The sequence below is a fragment of the Agelaius phoeniceus genome, chromosome 5 (genome assembly GCF_051311805.1).
Source record: "Agelaius phoeniceus isolate bAgePho1 chromosome 5, bAgePho1.hap1, whole genome shotgun sequence".
NCBI lineage: Eukaryota > Metazoa > Chordata > Aves > Passeriformes > Icteridae > Agelaius > Agelaius phoeniceus.
Window position 1 is genome coordinate 65,829,162 of NC_135269.1, and position 22,827 is coordinate 65,851,988.

The 22,827-nt window shown below is 42.7% G+C and overlaps 1 protein-coding gene across 4 annotated transcripts in view; it reads left to right on the plus strand.

The window, feature by feature from the left end:
* GRM3 (glutamate metabotropic receptor 3) overlaps positions 1-22,827 on the plus strand; it is a 104,518-nt gene that overhangs the window by 39,458 nt on the left and 42,233 nt on the right. For all 4 annotated transcript variants that reach the window (XM_054631389.2, XM_077179198.1, XM_077179197.1 and 1 more), the window contains one exon: positions 18,657-19,257. In XM_054631389.2, the coding sequence (XP_054487364.2) occupies positions 18,760-19,257 (498 nt within the window). In that variant the 5' untranslated portion in view covers positions 18,657-18,759. The remainder of the gene's footprint in view (positions 1-18,656; positions 19,258-22,827) is intronic.

The following is a 22,827-nucleotide window of genomic DNA, read 5'->3' on the forward strand; positions in this document are numbered from 1 at the left end:
GCATCCTACAAAATATTGAAGAAATCTGTTGGCTCACTGCAGTTCTATTGATTTAAGAAACACAAAGGGAATATGCTGAACAAGATGAAATGGGAAATTAAGTAGCATCATGTGAATGTAGTAGTAAAGCATCCTACATACTCTCATCACTGTCAGCTTCCTGCAGGACAAAAATATGTATTCAGCCTTGAAAACTATGTCCTTCCAATGCAAGTATTGGTAAGCATTCATTGCCCTAGCTATCTGAATTCCTTTGGGTTTAAGGAAGCTGTCAAAGCTTTACAAGTTGTGAGTGCTGTTGTGCAAGTAAAATTAATGACTCCTGTTCTGCTTCCCATATTTAAAGCTTTAAATGAGTCTTATTGCTGTGGAAAACATGAGGAGGAGCAGAGGGGCTGTCAGGATGGAATTATAAATCTTTTGGCATTTAAAATCTCAGACCTGATTGACCTCATGACGGTGCTTCAGACCAGTGTTTATCTTGGTGTTGTAAAGCAAGCAAATTACCTTTACCCAGGCATGAATCCCACTTTGCAGTCTGCTGTAACTAACTGGGGTATGAGGCTCAAGTGAAATTCTCCAGTCAAGCAAGTAAACATGGAAAAACAAACAAAAACATTTGCATTTGAGGTAGTATTAAATGTATTCATCATCTGCCCTTTGAGTCTGTGTAAGTGCTGGAGTAAGGAGACAGTAATATGAATAGTTGTAACTCAGTTATTAAATAAAATGGAAATACATGAATAATTAATACAAATAATAACTGGTTCTTGCCCAGCTGCTGTATGCTGAGGTTTTAGTTGGTGCTTGGCAAGGCATGATGGACTAAGGGTTGCTTGGGGAGAGAGCTCCCTTGTAGCCCAGATCCCCAACACACTGTAGGCTGCAATATGAGCTCGGGGCTGGCTATTTTCAGTGCAGTGAGGAGCTCCCAGCAGCACCCTGCTCGTGGCTGTAGGATGATGCCTGGCCTCAGAGGGCAGAGTCAGCCTGCCAAGCACTCTGCCTACGGTGTCTGCCTAAGCAGCAGCCCCGGCCCAGGGGAACTCAGGCTCAATCAATAGGTGTTATTGACACCCTCATATTTCAGCTGGCTTCCCTGCTCTTCCCCACAGCCATTAGAAAGGCTCTCCAGAAAGCACTTTGGAGCAGCAGCCAAACCCACATTCTCAGAAAATCCCATGGGATATTCCTAAGGAACATCCATGTGCCCAGAAAGTAGAGGGAACTCCAGAAAAACTGCTGGCTTATGGTTTTCTCTCTATGTGCTTGCAGCAGAGATGACCCCACATGCCCTATTGAATTGTTCTTCCACCAGTCCTTTCAGAAGGGAGCAGGTGATAAAATTCTGCAGAGAGTATCTCCAGTTCTACCAGCATGCCCCTAGTTCCTGCTTTACCCATCAGCATCCTCTCCCACAACCCAGAAGCTACCTTTCCTTGCAAGATATGTCACAGCACTGAAGTTAGGTCTGAGGCATGGTGCCAGCTGAATGAACCTCTCTAAAGCCTGGAGATCTGGGGATTCATCCAATGGAGCCAAATTTCTGCTGCCATCAGAGGCACACCTAATTTACCTCCATGCAAAGAGGAACAGAGTGTACTCACTGACCCGGCTGCTGTGCACTGTGGGAGCGTGTAGAGCGTTCCAAGCATTAATCCTTAGGACACAGCTGCAAGGTCACAAAGTAATATTATCTTCTATTTTCTATAGGTACAGAGAGGTGAGCTCAAGACAGAGATGAGACTGGAACCAGATTTCAGTGCTCTGGTTTATCTGCTAGACTGAAGCCTTTCCAGCAGTTGGGAGGGGATTTTGTGTATTATATTTTGAACACAGAAAAAAATAATCTTGTGTGCTTTAATGAGTGTAGGAAATATGTCATGTACATGAGTTTTTCTGAGATTTGGGGAAGTCAGTTATTAAGTCAGATGATTGTCATACAGTCAAAAAGTGCTGAAAGACATCTTCATAGAAAATTCCAGGGTTTGCTCCTTCTCATCAACAACACAATAAGTATTCAGGGCACTTTAAATTGTTCTGACCTATTATCACAGAGCTCTTTTCTCTTGGTTCTGCTGCTGGCTATGCATTTCCCCACAGAAATTAATTATCTTTATGAACAAATTGCTTCGTAAAGGACTAGCACTGTGGCCATAGCTGTCTAGTTTAAGTGAGGCAGCATAGGTAAAGAGAAATGGGTACTCAGTGAATGTTTTTGAGGGGAAACAAATTAGCTTTGGATGATGAAGACCTGAAAAAGTGTTTTGGTAACCTATATGGTGTTTACTTTTAGCAGCTATATCAGTCTTTTAACAGGAACCATTTCTTCTTGTATATGGACTGGGCTGCAATGAAGGTAATACCCCACTGCCTGCAGCTTCTTGCTCTCTTCATTGTTCTTAGGCATTCATGATCTCTGAGAGTTTTATGCTGACACAGGAAAGAAGTGATCTTTGCTTCTTCTGCCATTGATTCAGGCCATACTTTGTTTTCTCCACAGTTTCTCATTGCTAAAATACAGGGATGGCATCATACCCTGTAATAAAGGGAGTTGTAATTGTGGAAAAATACAAAATCCTGTTTATTGGTTCAGCTGCTGAAAAGGAGAGAGCTGATCATAATTCCATGGGGGAAAAAAAATAAATTCTGAGTGTAAGGGTTAGGCATTCAAAACTGGAGAAAATTAGTTGTGTTGCAGGTTTAGCTCCCTGCTGCCTTGCTGATCCATCTGGGACACTCTCAGTCCCTGAGTGAAGATCATGCCATTACTTTGGACTCACTGCACTGAAGCACAGCTAATGCCCTCCTGTAATTGTTTCCTGAATGCTGAAAACAGCAACAAAGCCCACATGCATGCATGCACATATATGCTCACTGCTATGCTTAGCCTGATGGAAATTCTGTAAATTGCTAACCCTGTCTGGAATTGTAGCACTTCCAACCAAACCTCAGCACATCGGTTTGGGCAGCAGAGTAGGAGTCAAAAATGGGTTCTGTGGAACAGCAGGCTTAACAGCTGAAACCATCAAAGCTCTGAGCCTCCATGCTGGCCAGATGATGAGTTTTTAATTTCTTCCCTGTGGGTCCTGAGATGCAATAGACAAAATAGGAAAAAAATCATACGTCAGTTCTGTTGGCCTTTAAATGTAAATGGAGAAAATCTGCAACTCCTATCAGAAAAAAAACTAATCAATTGATATATTTCTGTGGACCTACAATAGTTATGTATCTCTCACATGCAGATATCTATCAAAACTCTCTGAATTTCTTAGTACACCTACTCAAATTCCATATACTTTGTACTAGATGCATAAAATCAGAGAGGAAAGGAGGAGGAATTTAATTTTACACTTGAAAAATTATGGATCTTTCATTTCTATGCCTCCCCACATTACACTCATATTTAATTTAAGATCTTAAGTGGTTCTAAATAAGCTTCTAAGATTCAGTTTAAGCACAAAATATCCATTCAGGATGAATGAATAATTCTGAATATCTGGAACAAGAGAACAAAAAGGGTTTTAACATTAACAATGGGACAGATCCATCAACAAGATAACTATGATTGACACAAATGGAGTTTCTTTCACTGGTACTTGATTTGGCCATTGCATTAGGCAGTGTTTTATTCCTTGTGATTAGAGTCCTAGCTCAAAACAGTCTGTTCATACAGGAGAAGTTGTAGTTCAAGTCTGTAATACCCTTGACCCACTGAACCAGTGGACCAGACAAAAGTCTCATAGTCAGTTGATAACTGACACAACTTCTTGAATTTATCTTGAAAATTGTACAAGTTTTCCCTGACTGTGGTGCCTCAAGGATTTCCCATCATGTGGTTGTCTCAAGCCCTAGGTGAGTGGAAATGTAGAGTGTTTTCTCCTTGAGGCTCAGTGCACCAATAACTTGGGAGAAAGAAGCTGCTGGCATGAAGAGGGGGAAGGCTTGGAAGAGGAACACAAAGAGGTCACAACTGGAAAAAAAGGAGTAGGATACACCTGGGAGCTGCTGAGAGGCTGAGCTGAGCAGTAATCAATGAAAGCAACAGTTCACAGACTGAAGAAATGGAGCTTTCAGCATTTAAAATGCTATTGTAGCAAACAAACTTCCTGCATGCCAACACCCTGACAGCAGAGTGCCAAGTTAACTCACCAAGTTCATGCTGGACTAACTGGGGCATGCTGTGAAGATAATAAGAGCATTTATCTGTCATGGATGCAAGCTTATGGATTGATAGATCATTTGATCTGTATGACTGTATTATGGATTTGCCATTAGCTTTTATCTTTAGCCATGCTGACAGAATCAAAAAACATATTTATTACACTTGGTGGGTTTTAATCGACTTTGCATTTTCCTGTGAGTAGAGTTGGAACACAGATAATCTGCAAAATACACTGACAATCTTCCAGTTTATTCTGGTTTATTCATATTTTTTCCAAAAAAACAACTGAAGAGCATATCACAGATGCATTCTCCTGTAAAAGCTTTACATAAGATTTGAAGGAGAATAAACTAGCATTAGCCACCGAAGGGAGAAAGATGCAGTGCAAAAAAAGCTTATCCTCTGGGCTTGATGAAGAAAACAGCTCAAAGCCAGCAAATCAATGATCCCAGAATGAAACTGAAACACTGCCCACAGAAAAAATGGATTTGCAAAATGTGAGTTCTCCCTATTTCATATGGTATTGCTCCTTTTCACAGAGGAGAGCTTTTAGTGCTATGGCACAAGGTCTGATACTACCAAGGCTGATAACATCCAAATAATGTGACAGAGGGACCAAGCCCCTGCTACACTGAAAATCTGAGAATGAAGGGGAGTCCCTCCCATGGAGATGTCTTTGTTGTTGATGTCTCATGTGACCTGAGTGACTATATGTGGATTTCATCAATACAGTCAATAGAGTGCAGGGTGTCTATCAGCCTAAAATAGAAAGGACCTGGGGCTTCTGGGGCACAGCAAGCTGTCCACGAGCTACAATGTGCCCCAGGAGTCAAGAAAGACAATGATATCCTGGGATGCACTAGGAAAAGCATTGCCAGCAGCTCAAGGGAGGTGATCCTGCCCTTCTACTCACCCCTAGTGAGGCCACATCTGGATGCTGTGCCCAGTTTTGGGCTGCTCAGTACGAGTGAGAGGGTCCAGCAGAGGCCACAAAGATGTTTAAGGGACTGAAGCATCTCTCTTACAAGGACAGGCTGAGGGAGTTGAGCCTGTTCAGCCTTGCAGCAGGACAAGAGGGCAAAGGGCAGAAACTGATGCCCAGGAAGTTCCACCTGAACATGAGGAAGAATTTCTGTCCTGAGCAGTGACTGAGCACTGGAACAGATTTCCTAGAGAGGCTGTGGAGTCTCCCTCACTGGAGATAGTCAAGAACCATCTGGACATAATCCTGTGCTCTGGGATGACCCTGCTTGAGCAGGGAGTTTGGAGCAGGTGACCTACTGGTCCCTTCCAGCCTGACTGATTCTGTGATTCTGTGATTCTGTGAAATGAATTGCATGCCAACAACTTTTGGCCATGTTGGCCTCACTGACTAAAGGAGAATCTAAAGAGTCCACTCCACCCAGGAAATTCCTTTGCCCAGTTCTACAGAACCTGTTCATTGTCCATGGAGAGAAATAGATACAGTAGTGTGCAATTTATTTCATCCTATTACAGTGTCTACAATATATTTGATGAATCACGTTCTATAATTAACAAATTCCAGGAATAAAGCTGTGCTTACATAACAATAGGGGAGGTTAAAAAGTTAACGCCTGAGACTCTGAAAGGATAGAGGAGTTCTTGCAGCATGCCCTGGTCTTTTGAAGGCTGTTTTCCTAAGGAAATAGGGCTTATGCAATTACATTAACTGTCAATTCCAATGAAGTTTGAATGCTAGCCAGTGTCACCAGAATCATACAAAATACAGACTTTGAAGACATTAATTTGTTACAGGTTTCCTTTTTTGGGGAAAGGAAGGTGGCTGAATAAAGGAATGAAAAACGTGATTAAAAACCCTTGATAAAGAAAGGCTGAAGAGTGAGCTCAGCCACACAGCAAACACCAAAAACCCCTGCAGGAAACCACAGGAAAAGAGGCTTTCCACAGATAGGCTGTATCACTATTGTAACCTATCTTACATCAGCTGGAAACTGCCAGATGATGTATCTGTCTTGGAAAAAATAAAATGCCCTGGTCTTATCCTATGTCAGAAAGAATACACTCAAACTGGAGCACAAGTGTCACCTGGGGATAGCCTGTGTTTGAGTGACATCAGGGAAAGCTTGGCTCTGAATTCAGCAAACCCTGATTTCACGCCTTGCAGACTTGTTTTAGACAGGGAAGTTACAGGTAGGGCACAGTTAAAGCAGTCAGTACTTTATCCAAAGCAGTGAAAATTCCAGTGGTCAGGAGTATTGGCCATCTTTGACACCTTTTTATTGCAAATGTAGATGTCACTTCTACAACCTACTAGGATGTACCAAAAACGTGCAGCCTGTGATAAGAGTAGGCTGTTACTCAAGTGTTGTCTTCATTTTATATTGGAGAGATGCCATAGGAGTTCCCATTTTAAATCTTGTCACCTGCTTTCACAGGCCTCCCCTGTTTTCCATGTGTATTCCTGGGTGGAATAGGGAAAGGCAGATGCTGGCTATGCTGATTTTGCTTTCCTGAGAAAAGGTAGCTGGGCCTGAGCCATGAAGGGAGGGTATTTCACTGCTGACAAACTGAGTGTGATAGCCCCAAAAAGCACTTAATGTCATTCAATTTAAAACTTAGGGAACTGCATTTCTTTCTCCCTGCAAGCTGTCATGGAGCTTCAAGGTTCTGGAATTTTGTCAAAGATATCTGCCCTAGAAAATGAATTTCAAAATTTCCCCTCAAGTTCCTTCACTTTTTCGAAGCTTTTTATCCTTTTGTAATTCCCTTCTTCCCAGTCACTTTTAGTGAGACCCTCAGAACTTGTCCCCACTCTCAGCACACCCTGAGCCACTGCTCAGCTACTGCTGCAGCACAGCCACATCCAGGGCTGCTGTTTGCTCCCTGATTTTTCTCCTTGCTCAAAGTTCCCTTTGCAGTTCATCACTTGGGATGTAGGGCCCTTTGCCTTCCAGAGGCACGACACTGGCATGTGGAGTAACACCACAGTCCCGGGAAAAACAATCTCCAGAGATGGTTCTTCTCCATCATCTTCCTCTCCATGAAACAAGCTGTGGAACTGGAAGAATATGCCCTTGAGGGGAGTGCAGCCTGATTCACAATCTGGCATGTACAATTCCTAACCTACTTTTTTTCCTCATGCACCTGGTCTTGTGGTTTCTCAGCTCTCCTTTTTCAATTGCTGCCTGACAGGAGAATTTGAGGCAATTATCACAGAATGGCTTTTATTGCATGCTTGCTGCCATGAAGATGGCTCTGCCTTCCTGTGGTCAGTAGAAATGTTGGCAATCATGAAGTTTCTCCCCAGTCAAAGCCAGAAAGTGCAAGCAAAGCAATGAAATACTCACCTCTGGTTCAGTTTTGTTAACAAATACAACTAGTGACTCTTGGCTAGTTCTTGAATTCCTTAATGGGATTATTATTCATTCATGCTGGCCTCGGTGAAATTTGGGATACAAGTATTAATCTTAGATTACAATGAGAATTGTAATAACAAGAGAGCTTGTTATTGCAAGGCACAGAGGCCACACAGAAAGAATATCCAGTCCTGATCCTCCCAAAATAAATCAGATCTAACTCCTCCTGGAGTGAGGCAGGAGTACATCCTTACTGTGGACTGTGCCTTCCAAGAAATTATAAACCTCTATACAAACATCCATGCAAAGCAGTTTTAACTCTTCCTTCACCAAAACTCTTTGTCTGCCTCTAGTGAGGGATGAAAGGAGCACAGTTAACAGCTGGGCTCATCCTGCTTAGCTTTAGGTTCCAAAGGAGGACCCTCACTTTAGATGGCTAAAATTAGATATGAGAATTTCTCTGAATATTTTTTGCTAATTTCGTGCTTCGTCCAAAGCAAAGGATCATCACCACAGAATAACCATAGAATGTTTTGGGTTGGAAGGGACCTTAAAGACCATTTAATTTCAACCCCCCTAGCAAGCCCCAGCAAATTGAATGCTTCTAGCAATGGGGAGTCCTCAGCTTCTGTGGGCAACCTGTCCAAGTGCCTCTTCACTCTCACAAGCAATAATTTCTATATCTAATGTAAATCTATTCCCTGTCATGCCCTTCTGAAATGTCCCTCTCTCTGTAGACCTTTGATATTGGCTTATATAAGGTGTGACCTTATAGAAGAACATAGGACAAAGTTTGCACAGGCTTTAGAAAAACAAGAATTCACCAGGAATTGTTGAGGTCATTCATGTTTGTCTTTCCTCTGCTTTGTCGTTATGTCGGAGATTTGGCACCACAGAGCAACTCCTTGCAAGGAGAAGTGTCACAGACATGCACTGTGCTTCATCCAACAACCCAGCTGGGCCTTCCTCAGAGCACTAGCACTGTTCCAGATACTCTAAATAGGGCCTGTGTCTTTCCTTCCCTTCATTAGCAAGGAATTCCCCATCACACTACCAGGCCATGAATTATTCTGGCAGAGGGATTGAGGGCCAAGCTGGGTGGACTGCAAATTCAGTTCTGTGGCCAACCAGATGGCTGAAAGTCCATTTACTGTCAGCACAGAAAAGAATAAAGACAAAGGCAGTGCTAGAGAAAGCTGTTTCCTGGACAGTGCTGGGCAGAAGGTGACAGAATACAAGTGGCAAGGTCCCCAGGGTGTCCCGAAGCAATCAGTGAATGGAGACACAGTGAGCCACCAAACCACACATGGCTTTACCCAGTGTCTCATCTCTTCTTTCATAATTTGTGCTAAATGCCTCTCTAAATTTTGAGTTAAGCTGTTGTTGCCATAGCAATGGCCATTTAGAGTGAGAGAATGCAGGGTATGTGTTGGGGGTGTGAGGTTCTGGCTTCTCTCATAAAAATATATGTCTGCATGTACACACACTGCTGTGGAGCTGCATGAAAGGAGCCAAGCAAGCAGTTTGCATCAGATCTGAGGGAGGGACAGGTGGTATGGAAAGAGGAGAAGAGCTTGGTGCAGGTTGGAGCTGTTTGTTCCAGGATGCACCTTCGAAGGGCTGAGTACTAAACTGAAATGAGTCTGGGTGATAACTGACTGGCATTTCATTTCTTAGCAGTACAAGTCACTCCCTTGCTCAGGACAAAGCACACTCGTTGCTGCCTTCATGGGATAAATTTTTGCAGGAACAGGAAAAATTTGCTTTCTCTGGTTTATTTTCATTAAAAATAACTCTTGCTGCTAGCTCTTTAACAGGAAATGCTTTTAAGCAATCTACTCCCACTGTTTATACAAGTTTATTTACCAGGGCACAGGCTGAAAAAAAGTCAATAAATAATGCAGGCAATATATTACCTAATTTTAGATCCACTTCTAAGATTTTTCAACACACTTCTAAGATTTTTCAACACTCCTAGCACTAGCATTTTTAGTGGTCACAACAGGAGAGATTCAGAACTTGTGAGGTTTATTCCTCACTTTATGCCACCTCTCTGTTGGGTGAGGAAACTTCTTAAATAGTTACAGCTAGGGCAAGATCCTGCCCACATCCCTGAGCCCATTTCCCTGAGGACTTTGGCAGAGTTCCATCTTCCTCCAACTAAATTTGGCTTAGAAGTGGAGTTAAGCATCACCTTGATCAGCAAGTGCAGGCAGGGTCTGAAGTGTTTTGGGAATTCTCATCCTGAGTGAGATTTAGGTACCTGAAGCACTTAACTGATGAAGAGGAGCAGTCCATTTGTTCACTGGCTGGGCCCTCAAGTGTCACATTTGAAGTCCCACATTTGACTGATTGTGAACAGCATTTTTCAAGTCCATAAATTCATAGCAGGGCATCCGAGTTTGATAATGTAGCCATAAACTTCTGTGACATATCATGTCCTTCCATGAGCCCAGATAGGGTCATGAATCAGAATTAACATTCCAGATTCCTGTAAGAATACCTGATTTAAGCTTTGAAAATAATCTGGGGCCCAAAAGAGAGCCATAAATATGAGTATTTTTGAAGTATAGCTCTGTATTTGCCTGTTTCTCAGTAAATAGCAGCCACCAGCTCCTGCTCCCTGTTGGTGACATAAGGACACACCTGGTGCATGGCAGACTGAGCTATTGTTCCCACTTCCAGTGGTACTTTCTGGTGGAGGTGAGACAGTCTTGTGCCTCTGACTGGAAAAGAAAAAGGCAAAGAGGATCTATCAGCCAGCAAACCCCACAGGCTTCAGTAGTTTACTGATTTACAACAGCTGCAGAACAAATTCTGTAAAATTTTTAGTACAATCCAGTTCCCACAAATAGCTGAGGGCAGCTTTTGTTTCCAGCAAACTTCTGAGACTTTTGTGATTAGAACTATGAAGGCAGTAAGCACAATTCACGATCAATTATGTTTTATTAATGTTTTTTTAATACACGCCACAGCCCAGTAATCATGGAGCTGTTCAACAATGTTGATCTGAAGTCAGCTAATAGCAGGATGTAATTTGTGGCCGTCTCTGCTCACTTACAAAACACTTGCTCTGTTAATTGTGATTTCACACTCTGCTGAATGCTGTTGCCTGGAGGTAACATTCATGTGATGGAAGAGTTACCAGTCTGGGCTCTGGAGGGGAGGGTGCAGGAAAGGATCATTTCAACAGAGGCTACTGTTGTTAAATTTTTAATCCTTTTATATTAAAAAAAAAGGAGAGAAAACAACTAAACATCAAAAAGCTACAATCCACTGCTAAATAGGTCTTTAAAACCTGAATATTCTTTCCATGTTTTGATCCCTTTCTATTGCTTTGTGTTGTTACCAGGAACACGACAAAACAAGTGGCCAGTAGGTGAAACCCTGTCAGGGCAATCAGGAACCTACCTTGACCTCATATTGTAGATGCTGGGCAAACCCAAAGAAAAGCCTATATTTTCATTAGACATGTTTTTGTGCCTTCGGGGGTCCCAGAGACACCTGGTGACTTGCTTAACCAGAACAGGCAGGAGATTCTCCTGGAGAAGATCAGAAATGTTGCCATGTTATAGTGAGCAAGTTGAGCAGATGGAATCTCATCACTGAATGCTTGGTCAGGGGTGATGAGACAAGAGCTCAGCCCTGCACAGGCAAGGGCAAGGCAGCAGCTCCTGCTCTAAGTGCTTGCAGTGAATATGTCAGAGGGAGAAATATTGCCTCTATCAAATGAGAAGAACCATCTTTACCTGGAAAATTTCCAGCTGAGTGTTTGGTATGGCTGTGGGAAATTAGGAGATACAGCTCAGACCAGAAAGGGATGGGAGCACCAGCCTGGGAAGGTTTTTTATTTGACTCATCACTAAATTGGGGCAGTGAGAAGAAGCCACAGAGGGGACTTTGCCCACTGCTTGCCATCACCTCCACTATCCCGGTTTCTCCCATCCTGTACAGTGATGTGGAGAGCTCCAAGCCAGGTTTGAGTGCTGCTACTTGGGGGTACAAGGCAGGACTGGGTCCCATCAGAGCTGGGTGGCAGCAGAAGTCACCACACATACAGCCAGAGAGGAAAAAGGGTGCATGCACACTGCTGCCCTGTGAGTCTGGTGTGACTCTGAGGCTGCCTGTGCTGCCAGCCAAAGCCTCAGCAGAAACAATAGCAGCAAAGGACTCTCTGCCCTCCACATATGCAGAGGCCCAGCCATATTTTCTGTATTGCCAGAACGTGGGGAAAACATCTTGGCACAATAGCAAGAATGAAATCTGGCAGCTCGTTCTGGAGTGAGCCAAGAATGCCCAGGCAGAGCTCCTCAGCTGGAGCACAGATTCAGGGGAGATCCAGGCTCAAGGAAAACCCTGCAGGCATTGCAGAGAGCTGAGAAGTGATTAGGGGCACAAAGCAGCAATGATCTCTGTGTGGGCAGAAAAAAATAGATGGTTAAGAATCAATTAAGAGGGAAAGGTTAAATACGTGTCTAAAGAGTAAATGCACAGATACTCCTTGGGGGGCTATACTTTGGATGGTGTTAACTTCACTTAGTTAAGCCTCACTTGCATTAAGCACAAGTGTTAAAGCTTCTCTTAGCTAAATATTTCATCCCAACATGACACTGAAAACATCATGGTTTACTCTGGGCAAGACTGCTCCACACTTGTGCCATCACCTCTCTCACCCAACATTTGACATTGCTGACCTTAGCCTGGGGCTGGTGCTCCCACACCACCCAGGAGGAATAATTGCAGTGACACCCACAGGTCACAGAAGCCAGCTGCTCCTTTGTCCCCAAAGACTCTATACTCCCATTTTTTTCCTTTTCCATGCCTTTCTGGGATCACAGGTGAAGGCTGAGACTGAAGCCAACTAACACACAATCAATAAGCACACAGCACTTGCCTGCTCATTGCAGTCTCTGCTGGTGGGCTTTCAGCTGTCACCAGAGCCTGGAAGAAATAAGCAGATGGACAAAAAGCAGTAGGATTCAGCTGATTCCAAAGAAGACAGAAGGGAAGATGGTGGGACTTTCAGAGGTCTAACCCTGCATTACATCAAGATCATTACAGCACAAATTGTCCAGATGGCACAGAGCCTCGGGCTCACGGCTGGACTGCTCAGTGCACTTGAATGTACTCATTGTCGGAGTAGGGAGAAACTCCAGTGATTTAGGAGCCTGCATGGCCTGACCCAGAGCTCTGCCTCTGGTGTCTGCTCATTGTAACTCCTTCTCCTGAGACCAAACTCACTTTGGAAGAACTCAGACAGTGCCAAATGCTCTCATGTATTTTAACAAATAACAAAGACTCATATTTCCACACCATATTAATGTCTGACTATCTTCAGGGGCTTCTTGTTCCTCACCAGGCTAAATTAATACCTCTAGTTCTCATCTATAGAGTCATTTAATATCTGGAAACTTAAAGAGTAACACGTCAAAGACATCTGTTTTCCCCTCTGATTAATATTTTAAATCCTTTTTTTCTGAAACAGGATATCATAGATCTCTGAGGAGAGGGCCAGGCATCTGCTCTGTGTTGACATTGTAGAAAACATAAAGCATCAGATGTTGATGCTAACACAGTGCAAATAGTAACACAGTGTTCTGAATTTTTCTTCTTGTTCTAAAGCAACAGAATATAAGTTTTTATTTTAAGACTGGTGATTTACTCCTACTCTGATGTATTATATCTTGCTTTATATGTCTTTATACTGAAATTTCCCCTAAATTTTTAGGGCTTTTCAAACTCTTTTACAATATACTAGATATGGCATGAATTTGTATGGTTTGTAGCCTCATGCTGCTGCTGGTGCTAATTGCAATAATTAATGTTTTTCATGTACAGGTTTTCAAGATGAAGTGAAATTCACAAAAGGTACCTAATTGGAAAGCCATTTTTGTCATTTTTCACAAGGCAAGAAAAAAAATCTGAGATGTAACAGTCAACAATTGAAATTTAATGCACTTTGATTAATTTTTAGCAAATTTATATGTCAGTACCTGATTAACATTTCATGAAGGAAATTCTCCATTTCCATAGAAGAAATTTACTTCACATGTGTTCTGCAACTTTTCCCTGGTTTGTTTGTTTCTTTGTTTTCTTTATGTTCTGATTTAAGCTACCAGATTTCAGCCAGCCAGAATCAGGGTGTGAGCAATTTGTGCTTGGCTCAGGTCTGTCACTGTAAGCTCTGGATCACTTTACAAATATTTCTCTTCCAGAGGTGACAACACCTCTAATTATAATTGGCAAGGAGACCCAAGCTTGTCTGTCACTTTTTTCTGATTAAATAAGACATTATATTTCAGTGCAGTTCTCATCAGGTATTAAGGTCAAGCTCTGCCAGGGCACATATAAATGTGATAAATGTGCTGGATGATCTGTGCTACTGTGCAAGTTACCCATGATCTCCGAGAGAAAGAAATCTTGGCATTCAGCTTCTTGTGTCACTCTTGAAAGACACACTGGAATTTTGAGCTGAAATTTGAATTGTTTTAGAAATTTGCTTCCCTAAGACAAAATTTTAGGGCACAGCAAGGGCTCAGGGAAAGATACTTCTCTGATGGGTGACCTTGGAGAAAGATCTATTGATGAAACTATGAGCTTCAATATTTATAAAATGCCACGAGAGCACAGGTGTGCTGGGAAGCTCCTCTGTGACCTTACACTGGGCATGGTTCTCCTCCAAAGAAAGTTGACAAAGGACAGCAGGTGATACCGAGCTGGCATATGGCTCCAGGCACCACAATACCACGTTTTAGCTCTGAATAATGCAGTATAAATCCTCAACTGCCAAGGGGGAGCCACCCACAATAAAGCTAAACATAATCTTCTCCAGCACCCACGTCAGCTCTTGTTGCATCCTTTGTCAGGAAGCTGCATAAACAGATGAGCCCTGCAAAACACTGTGAGGGGGAACAAATGTGGGAAAATTTAGGATAGAGCACATGGTAGGGAGGAGAGGAAACCTCTCCAGAGTTTTAGCCCTGTCATGTAGATTGCCCTATTCATTAGCTAATGGTGTTGAAAAATAGCTAGGCAATCTGAAGTGCCTCAGCTCTGTAAGGCTTCCCATTCCATCCTCATAAATGGCAGATTGGAAAATGCATGGCTGCTGGGTGCTGGATTGCCAGTACCAAGCACTGGTGCTGGTATGATGGAAGGCATGGACAAAATTGCCACTCATGTATGAGCAAGAATGTTTGATTTATAAGTCATCTGGCTAAATGAAAAATTCAACTGCAATTCTCTTTGAAGTTTGACACCTACAAGACAAATAGGCTGAAAATGCTTAGTCTGATAAGAATTCATCTCTGAACCAACAGCACAGGTGGACCTGCTCTGTGAGCTGCAGACATGTGAATATAGCCCTGGAAGACAGATTTAGTTTTGGAGATTATATCAGTGGGATACTGAATGCAGAAACCCCAGACCCCAAACCCCAAACCTCTTTCTCATTTTTGTTGCTTTCACAGAAAGAAGAATGTGCCCATCCTTAGTAAATAAGCAAATTTACACCAAGAAATAGTAAATCTGTGCAATCAGCTTTTCACACACGGAGAAATAATCCACCAAAGCTGACGATTCAGACCTAGAGGCAAGTGGATTTTCAGAGAGAGCAGCACAGTTGCTATTGTACACAAGTGAGTTGCTTTCAGTAAGGGATGTGCTGAGTGTCCCCCAAGGGCAGATGCAGCTTCCCCTTGTGGGCTTCTTGTGGTGGAAAGAGAAGGGGCTCTGGAGTGCCAAATGAAGATGCTTCTCAAGCTGAGTGCTTCTGGCTAAAGTTCAGATAGAGCATGCTGGCAGAAACCCTCTGATGCAGATGTGGAAACTTTTCTCCTTCAGCCTGTTTATTTTCCATGTTGATATTTACACTGCTTCTACACCCAGACTCTACTTCTATTTCCACCAGAGATCCAAAGGCTATAAGGCAGGAATGCAGTACTAACAGAACACCTAGAACAACACAACCCTGCTGGTAGCTGACATTAAGACTTTAAATATAAACAAAAAATAAAAAATCTTTCTTGGTCAGCAAGCACTTCTTTTTGAAATATCCCAGAAACATGCTTTAAGTAGAAGACAGCTCTGCAAAAGCCAATAGGAGTGGTCAGTATAGAGAAATCACTTCAGGAAGGATATGATCAGTGGTATCTTCACCATGTTTAAGAGGAGGAATATGGGCTGTATCAGCCTGGAATAGGTACAAAATGTTTGTATATATAGTCCTGAGTTACACAAGCTGCAGGGAAAGCATGTGGGAGGTGCACACCAGAGAGAACATGAGAGGAACTAAGCTGCAAGCCCATCTCTGTGATCTGCTTTAAAATAGTCTCCATCCCACCAAGATGCCTGTTCAGAGTCTCCACAGTGACCACCCAAATCTGCCTCACAGCTTCCTCCAGGAGTCCCACCCATGAGAAACCCTGCAGGCACCCATCCCTCACAACCCAAAGGGGAAACCTCCCCTGGCAAATCAGCCTTTGCATGAACACCTTCACTCTGAACCTCTGCTCTGCATCCTTGGTGCCCAGCAGGACACTGCAATGCCACTGCACGGACAGCAGTGCTGCCAAGTCTGATGAAGGAGAGAAGCACATTTTATACCACAAGCTGTGGTTTCCTTTAATGTCTCCCATTTATAAAGAGAGGATTTGAACACATAAAATAGGATGTTTTTTTCCTGGGAACCAGGACTCTGCATCTGTGGTGTCACCCTGCAGTCTCAAAGCCCCCATGACAAGCTCAGAACTCCACAGGCCCTGGGGAGGGTAAGACAATCAGTGCAGGTGGGTGGTCCCCACCCATGGACACCCCTCACCAAGCTCTGTGTCCCCAGATAGAGCAGGACTGTGGGGATCAGTCACCTGTGTTCTCCAACCTGAATGAGGCTCCCACCACCTCCTCCTTTCACATCCCCAGACACCTTCAGACCAGTGCTGTCAGCACAAAGTGGCAAGGAAGAATCTGAGAAATGGTCATTCCCAATCCTCATCTAGTCAGATTGCCCCTTGGGTTCTGCAGGGACTGATCCCATCACTGATTCCAGTTTCCCTCAGCAGTACCACTGTAACAAGCATAGGTGACAGAACACAGAAATCCTTTGCATTCTTTGCTGAGGAAATCAGTTGTCCATGTGCAATTCTGAAATAATTTTTAGTACCTTTCTATCCTTTCTTGCTCATGTATCAGAGACTCACACATTCCTGAGACACAGAGGAGATGCAAGGTGGAAGGTGGTGCCATTTACAGAAATTAGCAATTTTGAAGGACTCAAGGGAATGAGAGCATCCTCCCTGCTGTAGCTCTAGGTCTGTCCCAGGGTAGTTTTAGAAAACCTTCTAGAGGGCCCCATTTTAAAGCCTTTTCTTGGGGAAATTCAGTTGTTCCTGGTAGTGTTGAAGAGCTGTTGAAAGCAGATTGGTTTAATATGACCTTATAAAAGACTCACATAAAAGCCAGAGGGAGCAATAGGAGACAAGGGAGGTTTATTGCTAAGGTATCAGAGGAGCACTGGGAAAGATCAAAGTTTGATTCTTGGCTGTGCTGATGACTTTAGGTAAATCACTCAAGAACAGGCTTGGAAGAACTTGGTTAGGAAGTTTTTCAGACTCAGGGACTCAGTGGGAACCAGGGGGTTTAGGGCACAGTTGACCTTTCCAAATTTTGATAGTGACTGTGAGTGCCGAGCAAATCAAAATCTGAATTTAGAATCTTCCGAGAATCTCAATTCATCTCTCTGTGTCTCTTTCTCCCAAGTGTGAAACAGGGAAAACAAATATTTTGCCACTGTTATAAAGCTTAATGTATGAATGTTTGCTGAGATACAGTGGCAACAGAAGCCACAGAGGTAAATAAAATGGATATTGCATTAAAAAAAATCCCAAGTCTTGTTTTTATCTAAACAGTGGATTATTCATGAAAACAATGGAACTATTGTTTTCATCTATTAACTATATTATTAACCACACAGCCATTTATGTGACAAGTGTCACCTTTTTGTCTGATAATGATTTCCAATGGGATAGTACCACCATTTTACATGCCCTGTATACACTTGAATAATGCTTGGTAAATTAGAGTAGTAAGTCTGATACAGAAAACACTGCTGAATACATTCAACATCATTTCTTCTGTTAAAAATTACCAGAAAATATATTTTCTGGACCTGTTTAATAATCCACATGTGATAAACAAACTAGCTTACTTAAAGATCATTTAGAGATGAGGAGGCCTTTTTTCTATTGACATTTCTGAATGGAAAATTCTGCTGAGACAGTCTACAGCTCAGACTGTTCAGATAGCAGAGGGAGACCTTTAACAGTGCATCTGACCCATTACTGATTTATGAGAGAACAATGTTGGAATAAATATGAACAAAAAACCTATCCTTTCACTCAATTTGGTACAGCAATGTTGAAATTGTACTAGGATAAACAACTGCCTTGCAATATGCATGCTCATTCATTATTCAGTGTTAAATCTTAATTGTTGCTGATTTCAATTTCTTTGTGCTAAGTTTTTCTAAATTATAGATAACCCTGCAACTCTAATAGTATATACTCTGTTAAGGAAAAGGTAAGTACAGAAATAAATTATTAAAGTGTTCTGCTTAACTATTGCCACACAATTCATCTCAGGATTGGGAGATCAAGGCAGCCACTTTGATAAATTTGAAGAGAAATTGGCAAGGAGTCTATGGACAAGTCATGCATCTGTGTTGCACAAACAGACTGTGCATGTGCGTATTTATTTACAAAATTACTACATTGCAATCTTCACTCTGAGATTTGATTTTTCTCCTTTTCAGGTCATTGGCAAACTGTCCTAACCTTAGTGAGAGTAAAATCATATCCTAAGCACACACATCACTGCTGTGTTCTCCCTTTGATCTGAGCCCTGAGCTGCGATTAACATTAAAGAGAGAAAGTCCAGCCGCAAGCATTTTCATGCCCTGAGCAAGCATCAAACACGAGACTCCTTCTTGTAATGTCTGTCATTCTCCTCTTTCATGTCTCTCTTATTTATTTATGTATTTACCTTAATTTGCTTGGAAGAGTTTTGTTTGCCTCAGGGAGGGATGGTTGTGTGATTAGGGCATCTCACATCCCTGTGTCTCCTTTTGCCTTTTCTAATTCTTTCCATCTCTTCTTTAGAGGTCCAGTGGAAAGACTTGGCTTGCTCTTGACTGGCTTGTGGGACAGCACTTCATATCTGGCAATGGATCAGAAGGACTGAAGAGTGTTTTTGCTCCCACCAATGTTTCTTAGAGCTGCTAAAACAGGACCAATGAAGATGTTCACCAGACTCCAAGTCCTTGCGCTAGCTTTATTTTCCAAAGGAGTTTTCCTTTCCCTAAGTGACCACAGCTTTGTCAGAAAGGAAATTAAGATAGAAGGAGACCTGGTCTTGGGAGGCTTATTCCCAATCAAGGAAAAAGGCACTGGGATAGAAGAATGTGGGAGAATCAATGAAGACCGAGGCATCCAGCGCTTGGAGGCCATGCTGTTTGCAATTGATGAAATCAACAAAGACAATTACTTGCTGCCGGGAATTAAGCTTGGAGTTCACATCTTGGACACGTGTTCCAGGGATACATATGCCTTAGAACAGTCTTTGGAGTTTGTCAGGGCATCTTTGACTAAAGTGGATGAAACTGAGTACATGTGCCCTGACGGCTCCTATGCCATCCAGGAGAATTTGCCACTGCTCATTGCAGGAGTCATTGGTGGTTCCTACAGCAGCGTCTCTATACAGGTGAGTCACAGCAGCCCCACCAGGTGAGAACTGTTTATCTGCAATTCCAGTGAGAGAACCACTGCTTATTTAAGTTTGCCAATAAAGCAAGTCTTAGCTTGATTACTTTACCCTAGGGGTCAAGCTAGCATATGGTTTTTACTGAATTTACATTAGTTCAATTCACTCTTTAAAATACTGTACTTCAAACCTCCAGCAGCTGTCCACTTCTTCTGAAGTGTATCCTACACTTCCTATGGTGTATCCTGAAGGCATCTGAAGTTTCCAAAAGTCTTAGTATTTATTTTGAACTTTGCATTTCATGACACTTTTTACAGCTCTAAGTGCAGATATTTGTTCACATCAATCATAAATGATACCACCTACGTGTCTGAATACATGTGTTCCTGCCATGCTGCATGTTCATAACATTTGTCATTTTAACAACAGATATTTAAAATTAAAAAATAAATCCTTCTCTTACTTCTAGTCACTAGTGGGGTTTCCCAAGGCACAGTACTGGGGCCAGACCTGTTTAATATCTTTATCAATGACCTGGGTGAGGAGATCAAGTGTCCCCTCAGTCAGTTTGCAGATGACACTCAGTTGGGCAGGAGTGCTGATCTGCTGGAGAGTAGGAAGACTCTGCAGACTGAATCAATGGGCTGAGGTCAGTGGTATGAGGCTCAATAAGGCCAAGTACAGGTCCTGCACTTGGGTCACAACAATCCCCTGCAGGACAACAGGATGGGGGAAGAGTGGCTGGGAAGTGTCCCCCAGCAGAAAAGGACCTGGGAGTGCTGGCTGACAGTGGCTGAACATGAACCAGGTGTGCCCAGGTGGCCAAGAAACCAATGGAATCCTGGCTTGTATCAACAGTGGCATCCTGTGCCCTGTCCTGGGCCACTCATTGCAACATTGAGGTGCTGGAGCACATCCAGAGAAAGGCAACAGAGATGGTGAAGGGTCTACAGAGAAAGATGGTGAAGAGTCTCCTCCTGAATGAGCTGGGGGTGTTTAGCCTGGAGAAGAGGAGTCTCAGAGGGGACTTTATAGCTACAAATACCTGAAAGGAAGTTAGCCAGATGAGGGGTGCCCTCCTCTCACCAGCAACCCGTGACAGGTTGAGAGAAAATGGCCTCAAGCTGCACTATGTGAGGTTCAGGTTGGACATCAGGAGAATATCTTCACAGAAAGGGTTGTTAAGCATTGGAACAGATTCCTCAGGGAGAAAGGTGGTGGAGTCACCATCCCTGGATATTTTAAAGAAATTACTGGATGTGGCACTCACTGCCAAGGTCTGGCTGACATGGTGGTGATCAGTCAAAGGCTGGACTCTGATTTTGGAGATATTTCCCAACCTAAATGATTCTGTGATTCTGTGCTCACATTATTTTGGGTCAAACAAAGCAAGCCACTTCACATGACTCATAATCACAAGTAGGTGCTGTCTTAAGCCCAGTCTGATGCAGACTAAGACCCTGCATCTGGTATTTCTTCATGGTCAGCTGCAGGTTTCCAAAGGCACCAAGTCTTGACAGTGCAGCATGTTTTTTCAGACTCAGTGTGGGACATTTTTCCAGACTGAGCACAAGCCTTAATGGCTGCACCAGTGTCAACAGCAATAAGAGTTCCTGTGTACTGCAGACTATCCCAGCAGTGACAGAAAGCCCACAGAACCTCATTTTCCTTTACATAAATAGGGCAAGAGTTCATCCAATGTTCATTTCAATCAGAATTACTCTGGGGAGTTGGCTGCTGCTCTTGTGAAGGCATAAAATCCCATCAGTTGGGAGCATGGTCAGATCCCATAGGACATGCAAGAACACGACATGCACACAAAGAATTTAAAGAAATTGTGTTTTATTTCCTTTTGTATTTCAGTGTGTAACTCATCTGTGTATTCATAGGGGATATAAGGGCAAATCCTTACCCAAACTGCAGAGAACAGTTTTTGCAGGGCAAAACCTCAACCATCTCTTGTAGTAGAAGTGGTTTTTTTTCCCCTCTGTGGACCAGCTAGCAGAGCAGGAATGTATCCTTCACCAGTTTTGTGGGTCTGATCACTTGGAGCACAAAGAACAAGTTTCAGGCTGAAAAAGAGACATCTGAAGGGGGAAAATGGTAGCTACAGAACCTTGGGCAGCACAAACTGTTAAGGAAATCATTTTTCATTGTCTCTTCCAATCACACAAAGAGCACATCAAATGAAACCAGCAAATAGTAGGTTGTTGTGGATGCTAAAAGCTGAATGAGTTCCAGAAGTGACTAGAAACAAAAAGAAGAAATTCTGTAAGATACCTCCTGTGGTTCAGCAGTTCCCAGAGCTACAACTGTCTGAAGGCTGGCAAAGCATTTTGAAGCATCATATGACTGCCCTATCCCACTGGTGGAGGAGTGGGAGGTTTTTTGCTGTACCTTTGGTTTGTGGTCAGTGTATTCCTCTGTCCACCCCAAGTTCAAGTGTGTCCAAAGGACATGAAGATATAAGGTAGCCTAAAAGACATATCTATAAAAGTAGTTACAGCAGAGGAGATTGTGCAGGTATTTCATTCCCTCACAGACACCCAGAGGGAGGCAGATCATATTTCTAAAGTACTCTGTGGCCTCTTGCACAACATCTGTCAGCCTGTCCCTTTGAAGCCCATTTCTGGTGATCACTGATCTAAGACTAAATCCATATCTGAGGCAGTAGATTGGATGCAGCACACATCAAATATACATTATTTATATATGTATATAAATGTGTGTACATAGATGAGTGTATATAGATGTTTCATATTCCAAAATCTTAGGTTTGGAGCAGCTGTCCAGTGGAAACTGGAAGTGCTGATTAGAGATTTTCTCAATCAGTACATGTAAAAAATGATAATATAGGTCTTTGGAAATCTGGAGGTCATCCAATTTTCAAAACCTAAGGAGGATGATGGAACAATGCTTATAGTTAATTTTACTCTATGATCTTCCCTAGACTTGTCAATAGTTTTTCAAACGTGAGATCTTTCTTAGCACAGTCCTTCAGAAAAACAAATAATTTCACAAATCATTCAACTTGTCATCAAACATCTTCCATTTTTTCTCCTAGAAAAAAGTGTTCAGTTGTTTATTTTCTCTTTACATGAACTGTGTTGGCCTTCCTTCAGCCTCTCTTTTCTAGCTTTCCTCTAGATCCTACATCACTGAAAAAAATGTAATTAAGCCTAGGAAGACATAATTAAGCCATTGACTCCTGTTGCCCATCCTGTTAAGATAGTCAGTCACAAGTTCTCTTTCAAAAGAAAATCCCTGTCAAGAATAATAGACACTGCAGACTCAAGCCTGAAATTGTAAGGACTTTCAAGTGTTGAAAGCAAGCGTTTTGGTGTCATACCAATTTCAGAGCCAGTCACCTGGACAGAGTAGCTCCAGTAACAACTGGGATCACACCACTGCTGAAAGTCAAAATATTTCACCAGGGGTGTTCATCACCCCCTTTGCCTGAGTTTTCAGGCAGCATCCAGGGTGCTGGATGCTTCCAGCTGTAGCCCTGGCAAGCATTTTCCTTTAGCTGAGAGCTGTAAACACCATAAAGTCCAGAGTGCAGTTTCTTAG